The sequence below is a fragment of the Phoxinus phoxinus genome (assembly GCF_949152265.1).
Source record: "Phoxinus phoxinus genome assembly, chromosome: 5".
NCBI lineage: Eukaryota > Metazoa > Chordata > Actinopteri > Cypriniformes > Leuciscidae > Phoxinus > Phoxinus phoxinus.
In genome coordinates, this window is record NC_136880.1 from 16,141,911 (window position 1) to 16,169,679 (window position 27,769).

The following is a 27,769-nucleotide window of genomic DNA, read 5'->3' on the forward strand; positions in this document are numbered from 1 at the left end:
TGTGAGATAAGAAGTCGCAATTACCTTTTTTTATTTTTTATTCTTTGGCGGAAACAAGCTTCCATATGTTTCTAATACAACGACTAGCAGAGTGATGGCAAATGTGATCTTTTTTTTACTCTTTTGGAAAGTCATAGAGCACTATTTGCTTTTATTTAGCTATCGGAGCAAATGGGAACGTGAACATTAAATGTGTTGTATTTTCCATTCACCATTATAGAAGTTTACCAAACTATGTCTACTTCTGCTTCTGAGAACCCCGGACATGTGGAAATGGTCCATTGATGTACATCTGAACTGAACCAACACTAAACTGACTTGAGTTATAATAATCACACTATTGTCTTCTTTAGCTTTACAGCTGCAATTGAATTTGTTTCATAATTGATTAATTTTGCAACATGAACACTGCTGTTGAGGCTGCTTTTACACAATTGCTAATAAATTCACTCAAATGAAATACCTGGAATTACACATTTCACATAATGTGCATGCAGTTTTAAAATCAAGATATTGGTTTCTCTTGCCGTCTTCTTTCTCAGATTTCTTTCTCTCTAAAGAAGAGTGCAGTGGTAAATGTAGTTCATTGGTGATTCACGAGAGGGTTAGGAAACTCTGTGCTAACGTCAAGGTTATTGGCCAGCCTGGGAATGAAACACCTGGTCTCCGAGTCTCCGGTTACACTGTTGCCTGCTGGTACACAGGGACATGGCTGAGAATCCAGCTGTCATCTACGACTGTTGCTCTCCTGTGCTTTCTGTTACTTTTACAAATCTGTCCTTCAGAAACACACTATTTATTCCATACGAGGAAAGAAACCACATTTAGATTGGTTTAGCCTTGCGTTGCTTTCTACTAGTTTGTGTTAGTGTTGAACAGTGTTTATTTGTGTTTGACAGCAGATATATGTAAATTGAACGAACTGCTGAAACTGTAACCGTAATTCCTGACCCTTCTGTGTTTGAGCTCATGATAGCTGATAAGGAAATGAAGCTACTGCATTGTGTGTGTGTGTGTGTGTGTACACCTCAGATAATGTGATTATATGTGACCTGACAGGGACCTAATGTGACATAAAGACAGTCTCTTCTGAAGGTTGAGGAAAACCGCATCTCAGATTAGACTAAGAAACTTTCAGCGCTGTGAATCTGTAAGACTACATTTTATTTCTTAAGCATTTTGTTGTGACATGAGCTGAGGTTCATAAACCTTAACTTACACCTTTTCATCACCTTCTTTCAAAATGTACTGTATTTCTTGACTTAGTAGCTTTTTATTTATTGTTATTATTTAAATATGTAAATTAGCTAATTATTTAAATATGTAACACAAAAAAAAAACATATAATCCAAATCTCATGAACACTTTTATGTCATTTTTAACAGAGCTTAACTGAACCGACTCCACGCGAGCGCCGCATTGTGATTCTGTATTACGGTTTATGTATTGTGTACTTTACTTTATAGGCTTTTGTCCTCGTTTTCCAGACACAATATACGATTCAATCAGAGCTTAATGTTTAATCTGTAACAATTCTGCAGTTGGCTTGAATATCATCTCTCCCCTTTATGAAATTCACAAAATTGTTGTATTGTTCTGCCAATGTCAATTTACACACATTCAGTTTTTCGAGATGAACTTTGGAAACGGTGTAAGTTTAAAGAGATTTAAACCAGCCTAAGTTATCAATAAGCATTTATGGCTGAAGACAGTTACTCCATCAGATTTGTGTTCCCCCATGATGCAGTTCTTGTCTTATGTTGTTCTGAGATCCACTACATTCAGGCGACACTTCTAGATGTTGCCATTTTTTGCAACATTTTACACAGATTTACAGAATCCACCTTTTTGGGGGGATAGTTCACCCTCACGTCGCTCCAAAACCATTTGCCTTTCTTTGTTCTGCACACAATAAAACACAATAATAACACAATAAAACGGTATTTTGAAGAGTTTTCCAAATGTGTTCGTTCATACAATGAAAAGTCAGTTAGGTTCAATATTGTTTCGGACCCAAAGGAATTTCGTTGTACGGACGAAACAGAAGAAAGAAAGTCAACCACACATTGAAAAAAATTTGAATAATTGAAAAAAAACAAGACTTGACACTTCCGCATAACTTAATTTTTTCAATTACCCATGGTTTATTTACGAAATAATTGTAAGGTTTCCTCACTTTTTAAAGTTAAGTCAGCTGATCAGTTTTTGGCAGACGATCCCTTTAAAATGATACACTCTAAAAAATGCTGGGTTGTTTCAACCCGATTTTGGGTAAAATATGGACAAACCCAGCCGTTGGGTTACATTTTTAAATTACATTTTTATCCATATTTGACCCAAAAATCCCACAAATCCACTGCTAGCAAAATTCATCCCAGCTAACAAAGATGTGTTCTAAGGATGTTTTTCTAATGAAAATGTTGTGTCCGTACGGTCAAAGAGTCTGGGGTTTTTTTCTACTTTTTTTGCCCAGTTTCACAGACAAGGTTTAGTCCCAGTTTGAGCAACTTGCACTGACGTATCTTAAAATATGTCAGTGCCATTGTTTTGTCTCAAGATGCACACCAGTAATGTTTTTCTAAGGCATGTTTATAAAAGCTACTTATCCTAATTTAACTAAGACCAAGTCCTGGCTTAGTCTAAAGCCCTGTCTGTGAAACCAGGCCACAATTGGTTATGTGAACGTTAGAGAGAACATTACGGGAACATCATGTTAGAATATTCTCTGAAACGAGTTGTAGCGTTTAAAAAAAACATTAGACTAGCCAAAATGTTTCAGAGGACTGGTCCATGAACACAACAAACTTTTTTTTTTATTAAAGACCATTAATGTTACACTTGTTTCAACCCAATTTGGGGTCAAATATGGCCAAACCCAGGCGTTGGGTTAAATTTGTAATTACATCTTTAACCCAACGTTTGGGTTTGTCCATATTTGATCCAAAATTGGGTTGAAACAACCCAGCATTTTTTTTAGAGTGTACCGAAAGAAAATGTGTTACATTTTTACATACAGCGTAACGTTGAGAGACCATTGCCAGAATGCTATCCAAAGCTTGCTAACTGGGATCGTCCACCAATTAGCAAGCCCACAGAGGAATGTTTAAAGTGCTCCCCTGTTGAATTGAGAACGTTGATAAGGACAGTGAAGTGGCTCGTCAGGTAGAGATGACCTGGTCAGCGGTGTGTGTGTGTGTGTGTGTGTGTGTGTGTGTGTCACAACAGGAGACGGAGCCTTTGGGTCATCAGGAGGTTATCCTGACCCATGTTTGAGCCCCGCTGGCAGTGTTTATCAAAGCAGCGAGGCAGGAGTCACACAGACAGGCAGGCAGGGGGGCACGAGGCTGTTGGTAGGGGGGTGAAAGAGCTTACTGAAGGTGTCTGTCAAGGATGGCGCTGCTCACCCTCTGCCTGGAGCCACAAGGCCATTATGGGGGAGCGGGGGGGGGGGGGAGCGGGGAGATAGATAGTCCTTAATCATGTTCCTCTGACCCTGGAGAGGGAGGGAGGCGTGCAAGCGTTCGTGAGTTTTCAGCGAGCGGATGAGTTTGAGATGACAACGGTTGCAGGAGTGGCGTAACTTTTGGCTAAACGAGCAGCGGTCGAAGCCGAATTCTCTTAAAAAAGCCGTATTTATGCCTGTAAAATCTCCACTCCCTGTCTGAAAATCCCACATCAGTTGTCGTCAAACATCCCCCGCCCTCAACAAACTCAGATTCACTCGACGTTTATGTGTTTACCTTTATGTATATATATATTTCCTCAGTTTGATGGACCACTCGGCAATCACCACCAGCAGGTCCGTGTCAGTTCAACTCTGTAAGGGGGCCGCAAATCTGGGGTCTGCGTTAACTATTAACAAGCCCATATAACCACGTTACTGATTGACACCTCATGTTCTTGAGAGACGCATGGCGACCCAGGCCTTGTCCTCTACAGGTGTTGTCTTATCCGTAGGGAATATTTCAATATTGAGAGCATCCGTCGTGACTCTTTTAAACCCTGGACTTGGCGCTGCCTCTTCACAGCTGTGCGTCTTCCTCCACGCGTCTTCCTCCACGCCATGCAAAATGTCAGGCACCACTGGATTTCATTTTGATATTAGATGCAAAAGGGCATTTTGATGGGTTGTCAGCGCAGTTTCTAGGTTGCCAAAAGAGCACACCTCCAAGTCTTTATTAATATTCTGGTTGAAGATATGGCATGCATTCCTCCATTGTATGTAGTTATTGGATTTTAAAACCCATTTTATCTGAAGCATATACAGGTGATGTTGACATTTAAACTTGTTTACTTGAACATTATAAATTACTTCTTAGTTCTTATAGCAGCCAATATAAACTATAAATATTCCCCATTTGGTGTAATTTCAACAATCGTAAATACCATTCCTGAATATTCATTATTTAAATATACTATTTGGACTGCATGATATAATTTATATAGAACTAAAATACATTTCATTATTATTTATTAATCATATTTCGATGAATATACTTTTTTAATGGTTGATAATTAACAGTGCAACAAAATTAAATACAATTTATGGTAAAAAAAAAAAAGTAGCTTTAGTTGGCAGACATTTACTGTAAAAAACAACAACAAAAAAACATAGTGACAAATATTTCAGGTATTATGGGATGGCATATTGATGCCTGCCTATTTTACAACTTATTACCTTATATTAAAAATAGCTAAATCTGCTTTTGCCTTAAAATGCACTGAGAACCACCAGAATAATACAGGTGGCAAAATAGAAATCCACATGATGAATGTTCATCATAAATATTAATAGACCTTAACTAAACACCATTAAATGTAACACAAAACACCCTAACGTACATCACTGATAACTAAAAAGATAAATTATATCAAATACAATCATATTTAATGTGTCATGCTAGGATTTCTGCTTTTGACTGTAAATTAGATGCTAATTTGCAGTTTTAACTTAACTTAATTTAGTTTTAACCATATTTTAGCATAAGTTTACACATCTACCCAAAGTATGAGCGATACTTTGTGAAGAACTTAAGCTTTTTGGTTCCAATTTCATAGATGTGTTTGATTTGAGGGTCCTTCAAACATGACCGGTTTCAGCGTACGCACTGAAAGACTATGGCAGTGACACACATTGTGTTCTCGGGTTGCTTGGGGTGAGCATTACATCTGCTTATCCAGTGAGCCCTTTGTCTTGTAAAAGGGGGGGCTTTACACAATGGGAACGGGGAGAGAGAGAGAGTGAGCACTCCACCGCTCGTGCCCTTTGAATTCCAGCGTTGGCTTGGCTCGCAGACCAAAGGTAAACACAGGTACGCGGAACTACTGCTCGCTACAAGCAGGCCAATTGTTCCTATAGAGATGATGTTTGAAGTGAGCAAGGTGAGAATGGCTGGTCAATGCTGTTTTTCTTTGTCAACCGCTTAGAACAATCCAGCTCTATCAACTACGGGGTTATGTGATCCATCTTAGATGATTAAAGAGAAGCACTGGGTTCTTCTTCATGGACTATTTTGGTTCAGATGATATCATGACTATGAACGTAGATGGAAATAACGGTTTATAACAAAACGCACGCAGAATCGGAACGGTTCAACGTTGGAGCTGTGGGTTAGCAGTTCATGCTCTGGCACATTCAGCTATGGTGCTCATGTGGGCGACGCAAGTTCAATTCTGATTAGTTAGATTTCCCAATCCTGTTTTCCCTCGCATCTACATATCATTTATTATCCTTCTTTCACTGTCTCTATCAGTACTGGCAAATAGAAAATCATTTTCATCATCTTTTCATCAGTTTAAGGAATGGCATAAAATGCTTTTGAGAGCTTGACATGTCCTGTGTGATTTAAATTACATCTAAAAAGCATTTTTCTTTCATTTCTTTTAATAATTAGCTACTATGCATGCACTTCTACTTTAACTACTAAAATTCATTTGATAAAACGGATAGTTCCTGTCCTTGATTCTGATTGGTTGAGCCGCGTTCGAAGCCGTTGTAAATTACTCAACAAACACACACCTGTGACCGCATTAGTGTTACTAATCGCAACTGTCGTTTGTGATTCTTTGTTGCTGCATGTTGCTTAGCAACCTCTTTGGAACTACATTGCTTGGCGGAGGAATAAATGTGTAATAAAGTTATATTTTTTGTTGCTGGTGTTTATTTTATGAATAAAATTAATATTAAAATGCATATTTTTATGGAGTAACCATTTTATAAAAGCAATAAGCCCCTTGAAGCCGTGTTTTACAGTGGATTTAGAGCAGCTAAGGGGGTTTTAGGCACGACGCGGAACAACGCCCCTTAGCTGTTCTATATCCACTGTAAAACACTCTTCAAGGGGCTTATTGCTTTAAATCATCACAGGACTTTTATGTAAAATAAACCTCAGCAAAATCCTACATTTGTCCTTACTCTTTCAAATCAATTTTAACTCATAACCTTGTTGACATGAGCATATTATGATGATACACCTTGTTGTGGCCACTGAGCGTTTTTGAACAAGTAAAAGTCATCCTATCCGAGATTTGCCTAGTGTGCTTTAATGTATCCTATTTTAAAAAGTCTAAATCATATCCAAACATGATTAGATTAGTGTCCGAGATGACGTATAATCTTTTTCTTAGCATCTCAATTTGAATCATCGCGACCAATGCAGGTCACAACAAAGTAGATGAGACGCCATTGTCTCCTATTATTATCAATGCATATCTTGTTTTTGAAATCTCTTTATCGGAGGTTTAGAGAACCCCTGCTTCTCTCCAGACTCCTTATTGGGTTTGCATCTTGTTGTGCTCTTGTTCTCTCCAAACATGAATCTCCAATGCGACCATGTCTTGCTGCTATGCATCAGCCTATCAAAACAATAAGGCCTCAAAGGCTGAGGAGGAGGAGGAGGAGTAATGGAGGGAGTTTAGAGGTTTAGGGCACTAGGGGGTCAGTGATGGGGTGGGTGGAGCAGATCATGCTGGTTCCTCGTTAACTCTTCAGCACTTAGGGGACTTTGATTGACAGCAACCATGATACAGATCATATAGAAGAAGTCACCACTTCTGTCCAACGCAGAATATATTGAAATATGGATTTAATGATGAATATTTTTACTACTATATGAAAAGACCTCAATATACCAGGGCTGTAACCACCATAACCATTGAGGAGGACAAGTCCCCTCCAATAATTAGAAATGGCCAGAAATGGCGAAAAATTGGTCTAACAGTGCTTTAATGGTCTGCTTTAATGGTCTAACAGTGCTCGTCAATGTCAAAATGACTGAGATGGCCAAAGAAGGGAAGTTTTACTGTTCACAGAAACAGAGAGCAAATTCCAGCATTGCACTTTAGTTCCCTTTCATGCGGTGTTGACGCTATTCAAACACCTTCAGCGTAAGCCGGTGTCTGAGTCGCATGTAGTAAGCCAAGCCATTGGCCAAGGATGATGTCAGGTGATATTTTGAGGTAAATCTAGTTAGTGAATATTTTGCATAAGAAACATTTATCAACAATGTCCAGTTTTGGGAGTAATTTGATAGCCCACAGATAGAGGTTACTTGATTCTTTACAAAAGAAACAGTGTATGTGAACTAAATAATACATTCACTTAAGCTTATGATTTGTTTTCAAACTCTGATTCATTCCTCAACCAAACAACACTAATTATGTCTTTATAATTATTCTTACTATACTATTAATGACTGAAATGAAATATTATAATAACATTTTAAATTGCCATAAGGTGTTTCATGAATTGTCAGGGGCAATACAGGCCTTGGGGCAATACAGGGGTAATACAGGGGCGAGGAGCTCTCACAGAGGAGCTACGGAAGCATAAAAGGTGTAGTGATGACAGTGAAGGACGAGAGAGACCAGGCCTGGACATTATGTTATGTTTTGTTTATGTGTGCGGCAGTCGTCCGTGCGTGGCTGCCGCTTTTACTTTACACGTTTTGTGTTTGTTTATTTTATAATTAGTGTTAATTGTTTGCCGCCTCCTTCTTCCCTTATCAACATACCTCGTTACACCCCTTATTTCTCTTGGAACATCAACTGCCTAGAGATGAGGGCATTGTTTTTAGCACTAAGACACTTCCTCACAGATCTCAGGGGCTACCAGGGCGGGCACCTTAATATGGGAGCAAGCATCCTGTCGAGGCAGGGGCTGAGGCCTGGTGATTGGTGACTCCATCCTCAAATAGTGAAGTCCGAATGGCAGAGAAGTTTGGCCGATGGGGCTTAAAGTGATGGTACAGACATAGCCGAGGCTGCATCTGTACGCGTTTCCCCCAATCGCTCTGCCAAGGGTCCGTCAGGATGGGTTATGGGTAATATTAGTAGCCCCGTTCTGGCCTGCCTGAGTATGGTTTGCAGACTTAGTATCTCTCCTGGAAGGCTGTACGTGGGAGATTCTGACCTGGAGGGACCGACTGTCCCAGGTTCTGGGGGCAGTCTTTCACCTCCAACCAGAGATCTGGAAACTGTGGGTCTAGCCCCTGAGGGGGACCAGCTCATAGATTCTGGTCTCCCAACTGAAGTTATTGAGACCATTTGCACTGCTAGGTGTCCCTCAACAAGAAAGCTGTATGTCATTTCTCATCATGGTGTGAACAACGCCGTCTCAACCCAGTTAACTGGTTCAGGACGGTTTCTACTAGAGCATCTTCCAGCAGGGCTGAACCCCACTACCCTGATAGTGTATGTGGGCACTATCTTGGTTTTACACAACCAGATTACAGGGGCTTTGGTGGGGAAACATGTCCTGGGGTCCCATTTCTTGCGCAGTGGTAGACAGCTGAGGCCTTTCTACAGACCGCTCAGGCCAGTGGCGTAAATATCAAAATTTTGATGAAAATCGGAAGACTCTTTGACTCCTGAAGACTCCACCGCTTCCAAACAGACTATATGTTACTGGGTTTCGGAAGTGGTTTCGTCTTCAGGCAGGAAATGCAGATTCCCGCTACCCTCGGTTTGCGCGCTACGGACGGGACGTACGCTAAAGAACTTTATAAATATTTGCTTGCTGGGCTGTTAATAAAAATATGCTTTTGTTACATAATTGTATCTCCTGAGTCTTGAGTCCTGAGTTCTTGTAGAACAGAACTTTGAAACACCTGAATCGAACCACAGCATACTATTTGCGTTCTGATGCCTCCCAGGTTTTTCCACACCCATTCTTCAATTTTGTCATTGTACATATTTCGATTGATTTAAAATACTGACTCGCTAAGGCTTTATACACTGCACTTATCTGGTTATCATTGTTCTAAACACAGATTTTAACCCCGGTAAATGAACCCTGCATTGCAGTGCCAAACATGTACAGTGTGAAACGATGTTTAAATGCTATGGCTAGAGGCTTAGCAACAGAGAGACAAACGCATGCCTCATATTCACATGCTTTGGAGTACTTTGCCTCTTCATTAAAAAGAAAGTGCAAAAATTCTGTCATCATTATAACTTCAAGCACCAAGTGTTGTAAATGTGCATGATTGAGATCCGAAAGCTATGGCAGATTTTCACTGAATGACGATTTAAATTTAAATCTGTTCATCAAACAAAACTAGCATGTGGCTATCATCTTATTAAATATATAACAAGTATACCTGTATACGTTCATTGTCTGGAAAAGAACAGTGTGAACATTCTGTTCAACCTCTCCTTTTGTGTTTCACGGTCATGTAAGTTCAGAAAGACATAAATTATTTATTTAATGGGTGAACTATCCCTTTAAATGTTTGTTTTTTTTCAATTTGAATTCTTCCCTTTCTCAAGCTGTGTACGTGCTAGAATCAAGGTATTGATTCCTTAAAAAAAACAACACCCTGTTTAAAAGAATGACAGTTCGACCAGTCTGCATACGTGCTGTAGAGACATTACATGGAAGTGCTGTGTATCTGTATGCAGCCCAGAACTCTGATCTCCCACGCCTCTCAGAACCACTTCACAATGTTAGCATTATACGTGCAGCAGATCTGCCTGATACGACTCCCTTTCTGAAGTTCCGCTTCTTCAAAGTCCTTGGATCCCTGTGCAAAAACAAACACAACAAAACCCAATAGCATGGTCACTTCTATTGAAATATGACTGGAAGAGCATTGCACATGACTGAGCAGAAGGAACAAAAATTCAAAACCAATTAGTCTGGGAGAAGTGAGAGGGAGAGACACATTTGGTTTATGATTACATCTCTCATTCTCTCTTTCTCTTTTCCAAAGCAGGGAGCAGATCCAGATTTCTCCATCGGCAAACAGCGAGTGCCTGGAACAGCATTGGTTCTGAAAGAATTATCACTATTTGACTGTTTGATGTCCTGATAAAACACATAATTGAGAAGGTAGAATGCATATGTATTTTCTGCCTAAACAAACCCTAGTCATGCCACAGAAACTGAACTCAACAACCCTATTCTGTGTATTGAGTCCAAACAAGTGGAGCATGTTTAAGTTCATAGCTCCGGCGAGTAGGCAATTCGAGGATTTGGTGTTGTGTGTGTGTGTGTGTGTGTGTGTGTACAAGGAGGTCATGAGGACAAGATGCATTTGTACAGTTATAAAGGACAAGAGGAAACGGTGCCATATCATGGTGGCCATGTTTCTTGGGACCTCACTCCATTGGAGCAGACTGAGATCTTATCGTAACTAAAGTGCACAGCTTTGTTTGCCAGACAAAGAAATGGAAATGGAAAGAAAACTGTCTGAGGCATGACCATATTTTTCCATGTAGAGGTGAAGAGTACTGTCAGTACGAAAAGCGAAAGGACTCAACAGCATTATCGTTAACTAAAACCAAATCTTTTAAAAACACTTTTTTAAAATCAAACTGAAATAAAATAGAAATATAAGATGACTCACTGACGACTGCCGCGCACATAAACAAGTCACAACATAACTGTCCAGGCCTGGTCCTCTCTCGTCCTTCGCTGTCGTCGCTCCTCCTTTTATGCTTTCGCTCCTCCGTGAGAGCTCCTCGCCTCTCTCTCTCAGCTCTCGGCCTCCTCACCACAAGGGGCTTCCCAAAGACCCTGGGCTGGGCATCCGTCCATGACAGCAACCCATGAGTGAGGTGTCCATCGATGATCTTGCGACAGCCCCTATAGGCACCCAAGGCTAGAAACCGGGGACTCATCTATATAGAAAGACAAAAATGAGTTTGCTCAATAAGTTGAAGCACTTATTCAATAAATAAAATAAAAATACTACTGAAAATTACACTCAATTTAAAATGAAAACTCAAAATATAAAAATAAAACACTTATTTAAAATATTAATAATAAATATAAGGAAGGGATAATTCATGCATTCAATTATTTTAATGCACTAAATGGTGTGCAGTCAGATCTTTTAATACATAGCTAGCCGCTTTTGCCAGAAGGGTAAAAATTACAGATATTACAGCATTCAGTCCGTAAGATTATTTGTTTGAAATTGCAGAGAAAGATAACGAAGAGACTCAGTTGCGAAACTATTTTATTAATAAAAGTCGCTGGACAGTGTTGATATGTTTGTCTGCGTGTGTGTGTCTGCGTGTGTGTGTGTGTGTGTGCGTGTGTGTGTGTGTGTGTGTGTGTGTGTGTGTGTGTGTGTTGGCTCTTGTTTTTGTGATTTATGAGGACTCAATTCTGTATTATGACATGTGTATTACACTGGTATTACAACTTAAACGTGATTATGAGTCCTCATAATTCAAATAGTTTTTATTAAAAATGTAAAAATGTAGAATGTTTCCTGTGATGGGTAGGTTTATGAATATGGTTTGAATAAATTTGTGAAATTTTTGATATTTTAATAAATAGCTCTTTTAAGCAACAAAAAAAAACCCCAGAACATTTGTGTTTGCAAAAGTGCTCTGAATGATTCGTTCATGAATAGCAACTTTAATTTTGGTCTTTCCATACGCAAAAGCTATTATTTGGCTTCAGAAGAATTTAAATATGGTGGACCGTTTAAATGATGAACTGTTCTTTTAATGATATTCAAATTTAAAGGTGAAGTGTGTGAGAAGATAATGAGGTTATAGGCTACCTCATTGTCTTTGACATACCATGCAAAACTGTACTGAGAATGAAGCTATTTTAGAATATAATGTCAATGATCCCCTGCCCATCCATGAGATATCAGTCAGTCACACACACACACACACACACATGCTCTGGGTCCGAGTGATGTAACACGAGTGAGAATAGACAGCAGATAGCGTCCACTGGCGCTGAAACAGCTGATTCAGGGAAAGCCACAGTCTGACCTTCCCCCCCTAGACAAAACACAGGCACAGCCTGACAGGATGGAGGCTGATTGGATGGTGTATGGAAAAAACAACATGGCCCAAAGAACGTTAGCTTCGTCGCGTTTTATTTTTGGAGGGCAGTGGTTGTAGTGGATCCAGACACACAGTGGCTAAACTGTATTGATTTCACTCGGAGGTCTGAACTCATGAAGGGTTCAAAGGTGAAGCACACACTGAAACGCAGGGCAGTGTACAGTGTGATCACATCTTGCTCGTACCGCTCACACAAAGATGCACCAGAACCGCTCAGTTCCAGTTCATGTCAAGCCACGGCAAGCAATCAGCTTTGAAAAGCTAGAAAGCGAATACAATACGATGTTTGTAATGGAATAGCTTGGATATTTATATAGGCTAAATTATTAATGCATGCACCCCCAAATGAACCACAATCATGTATTTTTGTCATTATATATGTGATATTCATATCTAAAATGTCAACAGCAACAAAAATTATCATTATTTTTAGCATCCATCAATTCTTCAAACCATTATATTATATTATATTATATTATATTATATTATATTATATTATATTATATTATATTATATTATATTATATTATATTTAGGGCTGTCAAAAGATTAATCGTGATTAATCGCATCCAAAATAAAAGTTTGTTTACATAATACATGTGTGTATACTGTGTAGAATTATTATGTATAAATACACACACATTCATGTATATATTTAAGGAATAATTGCATTTATATACTGTATATACATTTACAGTGCTATGCATAAGTTTAGACACCCATGCTAAAGTTGACTAAAAAGAGGAAGAAAAAATCATATTTTGGAAATTGAACTTAATGCCTTAATTTAAAAAAATAGGAAAAATCCAACCTTTAAGGACACCAATTTTCTTTGTGAATGAATAATGTATCGTAAATAAATAAATGTTCTTCCTTAAAATACAGGGTGCATAAGTTTGGACACCACTATGTTAAATCCCCATAGAGGCAGGCAGATTTTTATTTTTAAAGGCCAGTTACTTCATGGATCCAGGATACTCTGCATCCTGATAAAGTTCCCTTGGCCTTTGGGATTAAAATAGCCCCACATCATCACATAGCCTTCACCATACCTGGAGATTGGCATGGTTTTATTTCAGTTAGCCTAATAGCTGGTTTGATTTGCATTGAGAGATGATCTTATGGAAAGTACTCCATGCCAATCTCCAGGTATGGTGAAGGGTGTGTGATGATGTGGGGCTATTTAAATCCCAAAGGCCAAGGGAACTTTATCAGGATGCAGAGTATCCTGGATCCATATAGTAACTGGCCTTTAAAAATAAAAATCTGCCTGCCTCTATGGGAATTTAACATAGGGGTGTCCAAACTTATGCACCCTGTATTTTAAGGAAGAACATTTATTTATTTACGATACATTATTCATTCACAAAGAAAATTGGTGTCCTTAAAGGTTGGATTTTTCCTATTTTTTTAAATTAAGGCATTAAGTTCAATTTCCAAAATATGATTTTTTTATATATAAATATAACCAATTTTTCTTAAATATATACATGACTGTGTGTGTTTTTACATATATAAATAATTATACACAGTACACACACATATATTATGGAAACACAAACTTTTATTTTGGATGTGATTAATCACGATTAATCTTTTGACAGCCCTAATTATATTATATTATATTATATTATATTATATTATATTATATTATATTATATTATATTATATTATATTATATTATATTATATTATATTATATTATATTATTAGCCTATTTTATATTATATTATATATAGTGCTTTGATGCTGTTCCTATGATAAAAGGCCTATATTTTTTCTAAATAATATTTGATTCACTTATTATTATTATTATTAATATTATTGTTAGTAGTATGGTATCTTAGAGATTAACTTCTCACTTTAATTTCATTTGTCAGCAGAGCTCTTCCTGGACACAGTCATCATTATATCTGGTGTGTATAGAGAATAGACAGACTCTAACAACGGTCATGTGCGGCACTAATAGTTTCTTAAACACTTGAATGAAATGACTAATGATGGGACTCTTATCTGTAATCCTAGCTCATCTTTCATAGGTCATCTGATGTGCTTGACTGCTCTTGGCTCTTCACTGCCTAATAGCCCATGGTAAACGGCTTGGATTGGATTTTTTGGACGTGTCACTGTCTTAATGTGTACAACCAGCAGTCCTGTTCTTACTGATGGAACTACACTAACATATATTTGCAAAAAATTTGATTAAAACAATTGAACAAATGGCCGTGTGAGGAATCTCACAGAGTGCCTAATAGTGCAAAGTCCATGTACTGTAAATTTGCCTTGTTAATATCTATATTTTCATACAATGTGGCCTCAAAATAATGTGGCAACCTTTTCATGTTAATATAAAGTATCATACTGTAACAATTCAGTTTAAAAACTATGTGTGTATACAAGAAATGCATACATGTTTGTTATTTATGTCATATTTAAATTATATATATATATATATATATATAGGAACACTTTACAATAAGGTTTATTAGTTAAGATTAGTTGATGTATTAACTAACGTGAACTAACAATGAGCAATACATTTGTTGTATTTATTAATCTTTGTTAATTCATGTTTGTTTGTTCGTGTTAGTTCACAGTGCATTACCTAATGTTAACAAACACAACGTTTGATTTTAATAATGTATTAGTAAATGTTGAAATTAATATTAACTAAGATTAATAAATGCTGTTGAAGTATTCTTCATTATAGTTCATGTTAACTAGGTAGCCTAGTTAATGTTAATTAATTAAATATTATTGTAAAGTGTTACCATATATATATATATGTGTGTATATATGTATGTATGTATGTATACATGTTATGTAACAAATAAATTGTGTGTGTGTGTGTGTGTGTGTGTGTGTGTGTGTGTGTGTGTGTGTGTGTGTGTGTGTGTGTGTGTGTGTGTGTGTGTGTGTGTGTGTGTGTGTGTGTGTGTGTGTGTTGTAAATAATGTAGGCTATATACAGATCTTATGAACATCATTTAAAAGTTATTGAATTGTTTACACATTACACACCAACAGTGCTAACAAATGACTCAAAACGACGGTGAATGTTCTTCTTTTGAACTTCCTCTGCAGAACTTCTGTATTTCCACCGAACGAGAGAAATCATGCAGTTGTCACAGTGGAGAATCGCATGACTCCGGCAGGGTGTGACCAGAGATCTGTGAGAAGGTTGTTAACACGTTTACTATCCAAGGCCTCTCCCACACGCCCCCATATATAAACTCACACACACGCACACACACACACACACACACACACACACACACACAAAGGTTGCTTTTACACCTTCTTGTTTAATCATCTACTATTGCAAACAGCAACATATATGCCTCGAACTGTCCCTCACTTTACAGAGTCTCTGACTTTTAGTTCAATTGGAGAAGGCAGTGCCAGGCATAAAAAACGTAACATCTGTCATAAACCATAAGTAAATAGGTCAAATCTGAATGCAATGGGAAGGAGAGGGAATTACCCAAAATGGAAGTAACACAAATGTTACGTTCTGTAAAAAAAAGGTTAGTCTGCGTCAGCCTGACAGTCTTGAACGCTGTTAATAGCTAATAAATAGCGTTAAGAACGTACAAATGGAGAGTGGTATTTTAACGTTTGTAAGGATATTTGTGTGGTGATTTAATGTTCACAATGACTGTTCTTCCAGGGAAAGGCCAACACCCTGCCTTACAATATGTCACCTGGTAATGAGTAGCCTATTTGATCGCTTCATCATCATTCATCCGGCAACAGCTTCAGTGATGTACAACACAAAGCGACACAAATCTAGCGATGATTGTCTAGAAACATTGTTTGAAACAGCCCGATGAACCATGAGCAAATATCTAATACGACTCTGACCAATGGCAAACATGCTTCCACTGCTGTGTTAAAGCTGTCCAATCAAATGGAGATAATCTGATGGCACAGTTGAATTACGAGTTTTCAGATAGAAAGCAAACCAGTTCAATTAGTATATTATGGTAACACTTTATTTTACAGTGACCTTATTACATGTTACAGAGTTACTGTCGCAATAACTATAAATAATGCGTAATTGCATGCAACTAACCCTAAACCAACCCCTAACCCTAACCCTAAGTATACAGTTAATCAATATTACTTAAATGTATAATTACATTGTTACACATCAAATAAATATGACAACTGTGAAAACGATACAAAGCTTTGCCCAAGAAATAAGAATTGTATAGCGTTTGTAATACCTACAACAAAACACAAATGTCTAATAATAATAATAATCAAATAATTTAATAAAATATTATCGCTAATGGCATAAGAGACTATTGGCACAGACATTGTGTCTCTATTGTGTTCGTTGAATTGGTTTTACATTGTGGGGTCAAAGTACGCGGAGACAGCCTGATAAAGACTCTCTTTGTAGTGGCCTAGAATGTCATAAATTGGCTATATGAAATTTCATATACAGCCGCCCGTAGGAAAGCACGCATTCCCGTAAATAATTGTAAGGCTGTGATTTCGATTTTTAACTTGTTTATTTCGATGTTGAATTTGCTTTAATTCAATAAACAGCAGTGTATAGTGATAATAACTATGCCTTTGTGACAACCGCGCACTACTGAAATTCAGAGTGTTTCTCCCATGCTCGCAATATTCCATGCATACATGCAAAAAATTGTCGCTTTAGTTCACTTTAGTGCATGATATTATAACCTATTATTTAGGGTAAATATAGGCCTGATTTTGCGTCTTTGTGTCTGAAAATAATAGCTAATAAAAATAATAAGCATTATTATTATTATTGTTATTATTATTATTCCCATAATTGTATTATTAGCCTATTATTATAACTAATGTTTGTTAGTGCGATTTGTTCAGCCTACTATTTGTTTGAACAATTTTAAAACTTTTGTTATCAGCGCTGCAGGGAGAGGAATTTGTTTGATTAGTTAAGAAAGATCACAGATGCAATTCTGTGTCAGCAATTTCGTTTTCCTCCTGAAAATAATTAGTTTTGGTCTGAATGGTGACGGTGAAGCGTCTTTGATGATTCCTCGTTTATTCGGAGACAGACACACATCATGTCAGACAGCAGATCATCTATTCACACGTGCCCTTATGAATCTGTCTGATGGGCGTCTGGAAGCCATAGACAAACACTAAAATCGCAAGTGACTATGCAGAAATGTTTTATTTTTATTTTGATATAGCACGGGCGCATATTTTTTTCATATACGCAGGCAAGAGCAATGTTTAGGCTATTTAAATAATATTGACTATAGGCTAATCATCCCTGTGCGTATAAGAAATACACCATCCGAAATACATAAAACAATTTTTTAATTGTTGAAGAGTCAATAAAATGGCTTCAGATTCTTGTTTTTGAGCATATACTGTTCATCAATTATTTATCAATATATCAACTATTGTTAATAATATATCAATACATAATAATGATATGGATACTACATGAGTAGCCTATTTAACTCAGTTGTGTTGCAAATAATAAAATAATTCAGTGTTGGCTATCGAATATACTGGGTAACAACAGAGTCAGAGACCCTCTCGACTTCAGAATGATTAATCCAATTGGCGTCCTCCAATACCTGATCAGGTCACAATACAATGTATATTCTGCCTGAATGAATTATCATCTGTTCAAAGTGAAGCACTCAGTAGTGCCCATTGCCCGCTGGGTGTTTGTGCAGGATCCTTTACAATCCTAAATGCTGCCCCATCGTCTTAGATGAACTAATTAGCAACGAGCAATTTGCATAGCATAGAAAAGGCTCAACATCTAAACAAATAGAAACGTGATTTCATCATTCTGATTTCACTCACAGTAGCCTATGTCTAAATAATTTCCCATAAAACACAATTAAATATACAATTATAAAATATTATTCATTAGTTACGTTGACTGATTATTAATCTTTTTTTATACTTTTTTTTTCTCTTAAAGACTTTTGAAAGTCAGTAGCCTAGGCTACATAATCGGTTTAATGCAAATCGGAAAACTACTGATCACCTCGTCTGCTAGTTGGTCAAAATAGTTATTATTTTAACATAAGTTTATTCAACTCGTATCAAGTTTAAATAAAGATTTTAATGATCGAAAAGTAATTTTGCTGCTCGATCACATTTTTAGACTGCAATTTATATAGCATATAGGCTATGCTATATGTTTGGAAGTAGCCTATACGCTAATTATTATTATTAGGCCTATTATTATTTTAAATAACTGTTTTAAATTACACCGATATTTCATGTCGGCAAATTTATCAATTTAATAAGTTTAAATAACCCTAACCCTAACCCTAACCCTAACCCTAACCCTTACCCTTTCAGGGAAATTTAACATAAAAATAAATAGTTTGCTTGTCCGCTAAAGCAATTCAACACGTCCCTTCCCTTTGTGAAGATGTAGTCAGATTTACAAGACTTGCATTTTCCATTCGATATCAAGGACATGCACACTAAGTAAGGTGTAAAGTGAAGTGCAGCACCCCTATCGAGCAGATGTGTTTGCTCAAGCTGGAGTCCAATCAGAGGCTCGGAGCGCGCGAGGCGCCTCCTCTCTTAAACATCGTCACGAGTGAACAGAAAACTTTCATTCCTAATAGTTCTCCAAGTCCTACAACCACAGAACCGCTGGATCCTGCGAACACCAACTTATGGCAAACCACCAATAGGTCAGTGGTGTCTTTTTCTTCCCTTATCCGAGTCTTGATTATAAATTTCCTTCCCAGCTCTTGCCTTGGTGCTGAGTTCGGTGCCAGCCGAGGAGAGTCTAAATCATTTTGGGATTATTTTTACCCTGCCTCTCTCTCTCTCCCTCTCTCTCGCTTTCTCTCTCTCTCTCTTATCTGTTGTGGGTCTTATCAAGTGGTTATCTCTTTTCTGCAAAGACATATTACGTTTTGTTTCCTATCTGTGTGTGTTTTTTTTTTTTTGTAATTATGATGAGGCTTCATCAAGAGGGAGGACGGATTTGCGACACGGATGGATTCAGATCTTCAGTGTAAATCCCTGTATGGGGTGTGTGTGTGCGCGCGCGTTTGTTTTCCTGGAATTTAGTGTGGAAATAAGTTGTGTGTTCGGTCATCCATGTCACGCAGCTCAACTTTCAATTTTAGAATACTACAAGATGTCACAATAATCATGAATGATTTGAGTAAGTGTGTAGCTGCACCATTGTGCGCTTTCTGAAGTGAAACTGTCTCCGCGGTAAAAGAAAGAGCGAACATAGCCTTTATCATAATTCATATTTTAAGTGCTAAATCGCAATAAACATTAATAGGAACTTTAACAGTTGGATAAGTTTATTTGCTTTATGCTTTGAGCTCATCTTAAGTTCTTATAGTGATATAGCATGTATGGTATATCACTATAATGTCAGAGAATTTAAGAGGAGAATAAAAAATAAAATAAAAAAGGTTGCGAGAATATTATAGCCTATAGTAGGCTATCTTGTTGTTACATTTGTGACCATTTCCCATTACGCCATATTCCAACATTTTTTTGTTCTCATTTTCAGTGCATTCTGCCTCTCCATTTTCCACACGCTGTGAGATATAAAAGGGATCCTGGATGGACCTGGGTGATAACAGCTGGTCCATGGTCAAGCGCGAAGTGTCCAGCAGCAGCAGCCCAGGGTCTCCGGCTGAGCAGAGCTACCTGAACACTGACCGGAGGGACCGGCTGAGATCCCCGACGCCGACGCACCTGGACGCGGTGGGAACCCGTCGCGCCGAGGCCAGGCCCCTACACTCCTACGTTCACTTTGGGCATCCCAACAACGCCCTTCCCAATTCTGACGACGTTACACTCTTCACGGATTTAGACCAGGGCAACAAACTCATCATCTCAGGTGGACACGCCAGGGAGACGCATAAGGGAGGCCTAATTGTGGACCCTACCGACATGTATCAGACACTGGCCATCGCCGCGGCCCAGAGTCAGGCCGGTTATAACGACTCTCCATCGGCCAGTTACATGCACTCCAACCCTAATTCTCCCGTTTATGTGCCGACGTCTCGCGTTGGAACGATGATACCGAGTTTGTCCTATCTACAACCAGGGGTGTCTTCCCAGCCGAGCCATGCAGTAAGCAGTCATTCGGTTTGGTCACAGTCCGCACCGGAGAGCCCGTCCTACAGCACTGGAAGCCCGCATACCTCCAACCGTTTCCACTACTCCCCTAGTCCGCCTATGAATAACGGCTCATCAAGGGATAACAACTACACTAACCCTCTGAATGTAAACGCTCGAGAGCAGTACCTTTCACGACCAATAAGTGGATCTTACACAAGCCCGTACCCTCCTTATGTGGCCCCGCAGCTCTCACAGTTACCGGCGGCGTGGCCCGCGGGGCCCTTCGAGAACTCCATGCTGCACTCCCTGCAGTCAAGAAGCGCGCCACTGTCCCTCCGGGGACCCAACGGGGGTGAGCTAATGGCCATTCATTCATAATCATATCAAAATTACTTTCTGGCTGTGAAATTCAAAACGGACGTTTCCCCTCACATATCTGGCATCCCCCCTAAAAAATTATTAATTATTTTAAACGTTAAGGCACATTGTAGCTAATATGGCGCTGGTTTCACAGGTAGATCTTTATTTGTATTTATTTTTACAAAACATTAAAGATATATTTGTGATATTTAAATCTATAATATTGTTTTACATAATGCCAGTGTGTTCGTTAGCATCTTTTGGCGACAGGTGATAATACTAGCAATCGGCCTTATTTTTGGGGGGAATTTAACTTACATCTTTACAGAAAAGTTTGACACACAAGAAACGTTACTTGTGTGTAAAAATAATAACTTTTATTAATTTCAATCCAATATTTTCTAATATTTAGTTCTGACTTCCTATGTGGGAGTTCAAGCCTTATAATTAGGGGTACATATCAAAAATATGTAATAGCTAATTTATAAATAAAATAAAATAAACATAAATAAATAAATAAAAAGGAATAGACCAATTTACTAATTCTAACGTTTCAAATATAAAATATGTAATAGCTCATTTATTTAAAAAAAAAAAGAAAAAAAAAGAAAAGAAAAAGGAATTGACCAATTGACTAATTCTAACGTTTTAAAATAACAACGTAATAAAACAACAGTGGTATGTGTGTATTCTGATGAAACTTTTTAAAAATAAAATTAACGAAGTTCTCAATTTGCAGCCCATGGCTTGTAATTTTCCTTATATAACTGTGAAACTGTGTTCACATGTTAATATAATTACTTAATTATAATACAAATGTGCAGGTAATTACAAGGTGCTCAGAAAATAAAGTGCTTAGGCTATTCCAGATTTCGTGCATGTGTCAATTTGGACATCAGTTAAAACGAGAAAAGAGGGTTACACTTTATTTTAAGGTTTCATTGTTACAGTGAAACCTTATAACTACACGCACTATATGGTTAGGGTTAGGATTAGAATTTGGTTGAGGGTAAGTTGCATGTGATTCTGCATAATTTACAGTTCTTGCTATGGTAATGTAACATGTAACAAGGACACTGTAAAATAAAGTGTTACAGAAAAGAGTTACAGAAAAAAAAAAACAATAGTCACACCTGTCATTAATGCTATTAGTCTGTTGCAATGTGTCAAGTCTGCGCAATTCATTTGGCGCACATTGAAGTCGATGGTGAATGTGATGTTGACTGACGGGCGACTGTCTGTGTGTTTAGATTTGCTGGACGACATGATGGAGAGCCGCGAGTGCGTCAACTGCGGCTCCATTTCCACCCCGCTGTGGAGACGCGACGGCACGGGTCACTTTCTCTGCAACGCCTGCGGTCTCTACAGCAAAATGAATGGCCTCAGCCGGCCATTAATTAAACCTCAGAAGCGTATGGTGAGCATCGTCTCGACGAGCTACTTAACCACTCAATTACCTGCCTATTTATTTCAAACAATAGCCAGAGGTTATCTGGGAACATCTTCACAGGTCTACTCCCATAATAAACGCTATTTTTTATTGGCTTGACAAGTTTGCAGGCATTAAACGTTAATTGCTTATAGGCTACAAAAATACAGTGTGCAAATGTTTTTAAAATTATATATTTATTTAATATTTGTCTAATCGAAGCCCCTTTTAATTGCTTTTGTCTCAGTCGTCTTCGAGGCGGATCGGCCTGTCATGCGCAAACTGCCAGACGAGCACGACGACACTGTGGCGCAGGAACGCGGACGGCGAGCCCGTGTGCAACGCCTGCGGACTTTACACAAAGTTACACGGGGTAAGCTATAATAGATATTCCGTCTAAACAAGATCGGATACAATTAAAATAAAACAATTTGATACAATTAAAATAAACGCGATGCTACATCTGTGGTGGCCTATTATCAGTACAGTATTTTACAATCTGGATTCACGTGTTTTTTTTAGGTGCCTAGACCCCTTGCCATGAAGAAAGAAGGCATTCAGACAAGGAAAAGAAAACCAAAAACCTTGAACAAAACAAAGGGATCATCTGGTATGTTATAGGCTGCAACATTATAAAAAAAGCTTTTATTTATGTGTGGATTCCACCATGCAAGTGCAGGTCAAACTGACTTGTTCAAATATTTCCCAGGAAGTAGTTCTGTTCCCATGACTCCAACATCTTCATCGTCTTCTAATTCAGAGGAGTGCACAAAGAACAGTCCTTCATCGACGCAGGTGCCTGTAACATCAGTAAGTTCACGCACCCTTATTTTTCCCTTTAAAAGGCTGCATTTGTGTTGTTAAAATGCAGCAATAAAATGTTACAAACCTTGCAGATAAAAAGTTGCAGCAACACTTTATTTCGATTGTCCACTGTAGACATTCGACTAACTATAAATAACTTTGCAACTACATGTCAACTAGCAGTCATTAGAGTGTTAATAGACTGTCTGCTTAAAGGGATGGTTCCCCCAAAAATAAAAATGATCCCATAATTTTCTCGCCCTCAAGCCATATGACTTTCTTCTTTCAGCCAAACACAATCAGAGTTATATTCAGAAATATCCTGGCTCTTCCAAGCTTTATAATGGGAGTGAATGGTAACTTGGATTTTGAAGCCCAAAAAAGCGCATCCATCTAATCGGTTATCTATACGGCTCCAGGAGGTTAATAAAGGCCTTCTGAAGCGAAGCAATGCGTTTTTGTAAGAAAAATATCAATATTTATCATTTTTTAATAACTATAATCACTGGCTTCCGGTAACAGTCATACATAAGAGTGACGCATCGCTTCGCTTCGCATCGCTTCATAAGGCCTTTATTAGGGGAGCCGTATGGATTACTTTTATGATGGATGGATGCACTTTTTTGGGCTTCAAAATCCAAGTTACCATTCACTCCCATTATAAAGCTTGGAAGAGCCCGGATATTTCTGAATATAACTCTGATTGTGTTCGGCTGAAAGAAGAAAGTCATATACACCTAGGACGGCTTGAGGGTGAGTAGTAAATTATGGGATGGTTTTCATTTTTTGGGCGACTTAAATAGTAACTCTCGCCAAAATTGATCCTAGGCTATTTTTGTTAATCTACCGAAGTCAAACATTTGTGTAAAAGCATAATTAGAATGGAAACGGCACTTTTAAGATTGACTGTATTTTCGTTTTCGGTCAAAATGCCTTTTGAATGGGAGTGAATGGGGCACTTCTATGATAGAATCAAAATCGCTGTTTTTAAAACACTAATGCGGCTCGACACAACATAAAACTGTGCTGGAAGTATCACCAGCGGCTCTACACATGAACTCCAGCTTTGACTAAATTGTTTGTGTACACAGAGTTTACTAAAAAGAAAGGTTTTGTACGACTCACTTTATCAGTTGGTGTTTCCGGTGGCTGGAATTTTGTCAGTCAAAAGTAGTCGATCTCCGAATGCAACGTGAGGAGAGTAAAGATGGAAAGTACCTAAAGCTTGTTTCCATATAAATTGCCATGAGCTAAGTGTCTAAGTGATCATGCTTTTCATTGGAATTACAAGTTCATGACATTTCCTCATATGGAGTCAGTTAATTTACGTTGCATTCGGAGATCGACTACTTTTGACTGACAAAATGCCGGCGGACGGAAACAAACAAAATCTTTCTTTTTAGTAAACTGTGTGTACACAAACAATGTAGTCAATGCTTGAGTTCATGTGTAGAGCCGCTGGTGATACTTCGAGCACAGTTTCAGGTTCTGTCGAGCCCTCTTAGTTTTTAAAAATAGCGATTTTGATGCTATCATAGAAGTGCCCCACGCACTCCAATTCAAAAGGCATTTTGACCGAAAACGAAAATACGGAGTTTCCATTCTAACTATGCTTTTACACGAATGTTTGACTCGGGTAGATTAACAAAAATAGCCTAGGATCAATTTTGTCGACAGTTAGCCTTAAACCCTTTAATATCTTCTAACACTTTATTTTGATGCTCCCCAACAGACATTCGACTGACTTTGCATCTACATGTTAACTTATTCTACTAACCCGAACACCTAACAGCCTACAAGTACTCCAACGAGAGTTAGTTGACATGTAGTTGCAAATAAATGAGAGTCAGTGGAGTGTCTAAAGTGGACTATCATTCTTGCTGTTTGATGAATGATTGCTCTGGATTACTCAGAAAACTTGCAACATTTTGTGCTTTCAAGGCATTATTCAAATAGACCGTTTGAGTGCAACAACATGGCTTGCCTTTTATTTGTCATGCTAACATTCACTGGTTTGATCCAGGTCAACTCTTCGACGCTGCTGGGCCAAGTCGATGTTCAATGCACGACCGGCTCCATGGTGAAGTACGCCGGCCAGGAGAGTCTGTACACGAATGTAGGCCTGACGTCCACAGCTGACGTGGCAACCTCCGTGAGAGGGGACACTTGGTGCCCCATGGCCTTGGCCTAAACCCTGGCATTATGGGACGGGAGCCATTTGCTGTCCTTCAGCTCTCTAGAACATCGCTCGCGGCGTTGTACTTAAAAATCTGGCAGGGTGTGGGGGTTGTCATCTGTTTTCGGTCTGTGTTCGTGATCTTGAGCAGAGGCCTTATCTGTTCCAAATACTCCAGTTTTTGATTCACCCCGTGGAATACTGGACGTCCATGATGGAGATTATCTATGAGGACAACACTTGAGAGAGAGAGAGAGAGAGAGAGAGAGAGAGTCGTCTGTAACATGCCTTTGGTACTTTCAGAGCACACCCTGCACCGTGAATGTTGCTTGGAGGAGTAAGTGGATCAAAAATCATTAAAAAAAAAAGGTAGATTTGTACATAATAATGCCAACGGATACTTCGCCCATCTGGAAAGACAAGGTTGTTGATTGTATTTTGGTGATCTGATGAAAGAGAGAGAGAGAGAGAGAGAGAGAGAGAGAGAGAGAGAGAGAGAGAGAGAGAGAGAGAGAGAGAGAGGGTTGATCTTTCTGAAACTGGAATTGAAGATTAAGTGTCAAGGTGTTCTTATTGACAAATGCCAACCTATTTATGAAACTACCGTTGTTCAAATAATGCATATATTTGTCAATAAAGATATTGTCAAATAGAGTAGGACTGACGCCTCGCCCTTCCTTTTTAAATCCTTTTGTTTGTTGCGGTGGACGTCGCTCACGAATCTGCACACCTTCTATGTGAATTTAAAAATAAAAACTAGACAAAAAATAAAAAAAAAGCTCTTATAAGATTGAACTGATTTGTGACGGTTTAACACAGGGTATCAAAGATCGCAGGAACTGACACGAGACTCGCTTAGTTCGATAACACATTTTTTCCCGCCTAGATCGCTATCAAATTAATATGGTCTAATCAAACAGAAATAGTTTTTGTGTAAACTGTTTTGGAAGTGTGAACCTACATGGAGAAATCTGAACGTAAATCAGCAGCAAAGCGTAAATTAAATGACCGTTATATATCTCTGTTTGAACAAACAGCACTCAGGATTTCTTTTCTGATGTGTTTTGTTGTTGTTGTTGTTGTTGTTGTTGTTACAACACAAAACTGCAAAAAAAGGTTTTGCTGCAGTGATTTTTGGATGTATAAGACTACCTAACGGCATTGATGTGAAATATCAATGCATATTTCTGTTTTTTTATTTTTTTATTTTTTTTTCAGTGTGATACACCTCTGTGGTCACTACTTTAGCTGATGAAGGGACAATGTTCAATCTGGATCTTGCTTTCGCAATTTATTGAATGTTTTAGAGAGGGTAATGTGTGCCAGAATCCACCAGTAGTGAAGGTTTCTTGTGAGTCGCCATCTGAAGCACAAGCATAATGCGCAATGACAGTTATTAATGAGTTGAATTCACTCGTGAAAGAGTGCAGTCTCGAGTGCTTTTGATTTACGGCCTCTGATCCGTTAAACAGTTACCCAACTACAAGTTTCCCGTGTAAACATCTTATGGCTTTGAAATAGGGGATTGAAGGGGGTACCAGAAGAGCCTTTCCTCACACGATGAGTGAATCCGAGACATTTTTGGACAAGCTTCGGGATGCTGTGTGAACGACACAAGAAACCTTTCGCTATCGTTGCGATTCGCCACCTTTACAACCTCTACAATTATTTATTTCTGTAATAGTGTGTTTGTAAGAGGTGTTTGTTTATTGTATTTTAATTAACATGGTTGTATTTTTTTTTTTCGATTCCAAATTATTCTGATTAATCTGTTAAACACAGATTTATTGTTTTGGTTTTGTCTTGAAAATAACCAAAGCATATGTTGATAAAATCGCAAAGGTGAGTTTTAATAGATTTTGAGGTTCAGACCTTCCATTTGTTATGAAATGGTTTTTCACATGAACCACTGGAACTATGTAGTTTTGAGAAATTTAATCAAAATGATTTTCCTTTTTTTTTATTGTCATCACCAGTCATAAAGCAAATAGTAAAATGTTCTTAAACCGATTGACTCTCCCAGAGTACAGAGTATTGAGAAGGATGTCATTGTTCATTTGTTCCTTTCTTTCTCAGATTAGTTCATTAACACTGGAACAATAAATAAGAGCCATGGCTAAAGTGGTTGTTTTTCCCTTCCCTCATTTTTCTTTCAATTGTTTTAATTTAATGAAGTATTAATCCACATTGTTAAAACAACAACGCTTATCCTTTTTTGCATTGATTTTCGAGTCATGTACTCGATTGTAGTACTCACAGGCCAGATGTTTGCTCATGGGTCACGGATCTTTTTGTTTGTTTGTTGGTACACTGAAGCAAATTAAAAACTTGAAGTTTGTATTTCAACAATAGTAACATTTCCCGGATATGTTTATTTATTGCGATTGTTTTTGTTTCATTGCAATTACCTTCATTTCATTCATAAATATCAAGCATTATCACTAAATGGATTTTGGGCCAGCATGAACATCACAGATAAAGTTGTGCGTTCAACATTTTGAAGACTGCTTTAAACCAGAGCCCGGCCCAAATGAAGAATTGGTTTATGTGAACTTTGACGTTTGAATGTGCTGATCTTTGCCTCAAGGTTGGACTTTGATTTACGACCGATT

The 27,769-nt window shown here is 38.1% G+C and overlaps 1 protein-coding gene across 1 annotated transcript; it reads left to right on the forward strand.

The window, feature by feature from the left end:
* Positions 1 to 18,868: 18,868 nt before the first annotated feature.
* On the forward strand, positions 18,869 to 27,296 carry gata6 (GATA binding protein 6). Its single transcript, XM_079613130.1, has 7 exons — positions 18,869 to 18,986; positions 19,832 to 20,740; positions 21,999 to 22,165; positions 22,425 to 22,550; positions 22,700 to 22,787; positions 22,887 to 22,987; positions 25,005 to 27,296. The coding sequence occupies exons 2-7, from the start codon at positions 19,885 to 19,887 to the stop codon at positions 25,170 to 25,172; spliced, it is 1,506 nt and encodes a 501-aa protein (XP_079469256.1). The 5' UTR covers positions 18,869 to 18,986; positions 19,832 to 19,884; the 3' UTR covers positions 25,173 to 27,296.
* The last annotated feature ends 473 nt before the right edge of the window (positions 27,297 to 27,769 follow it).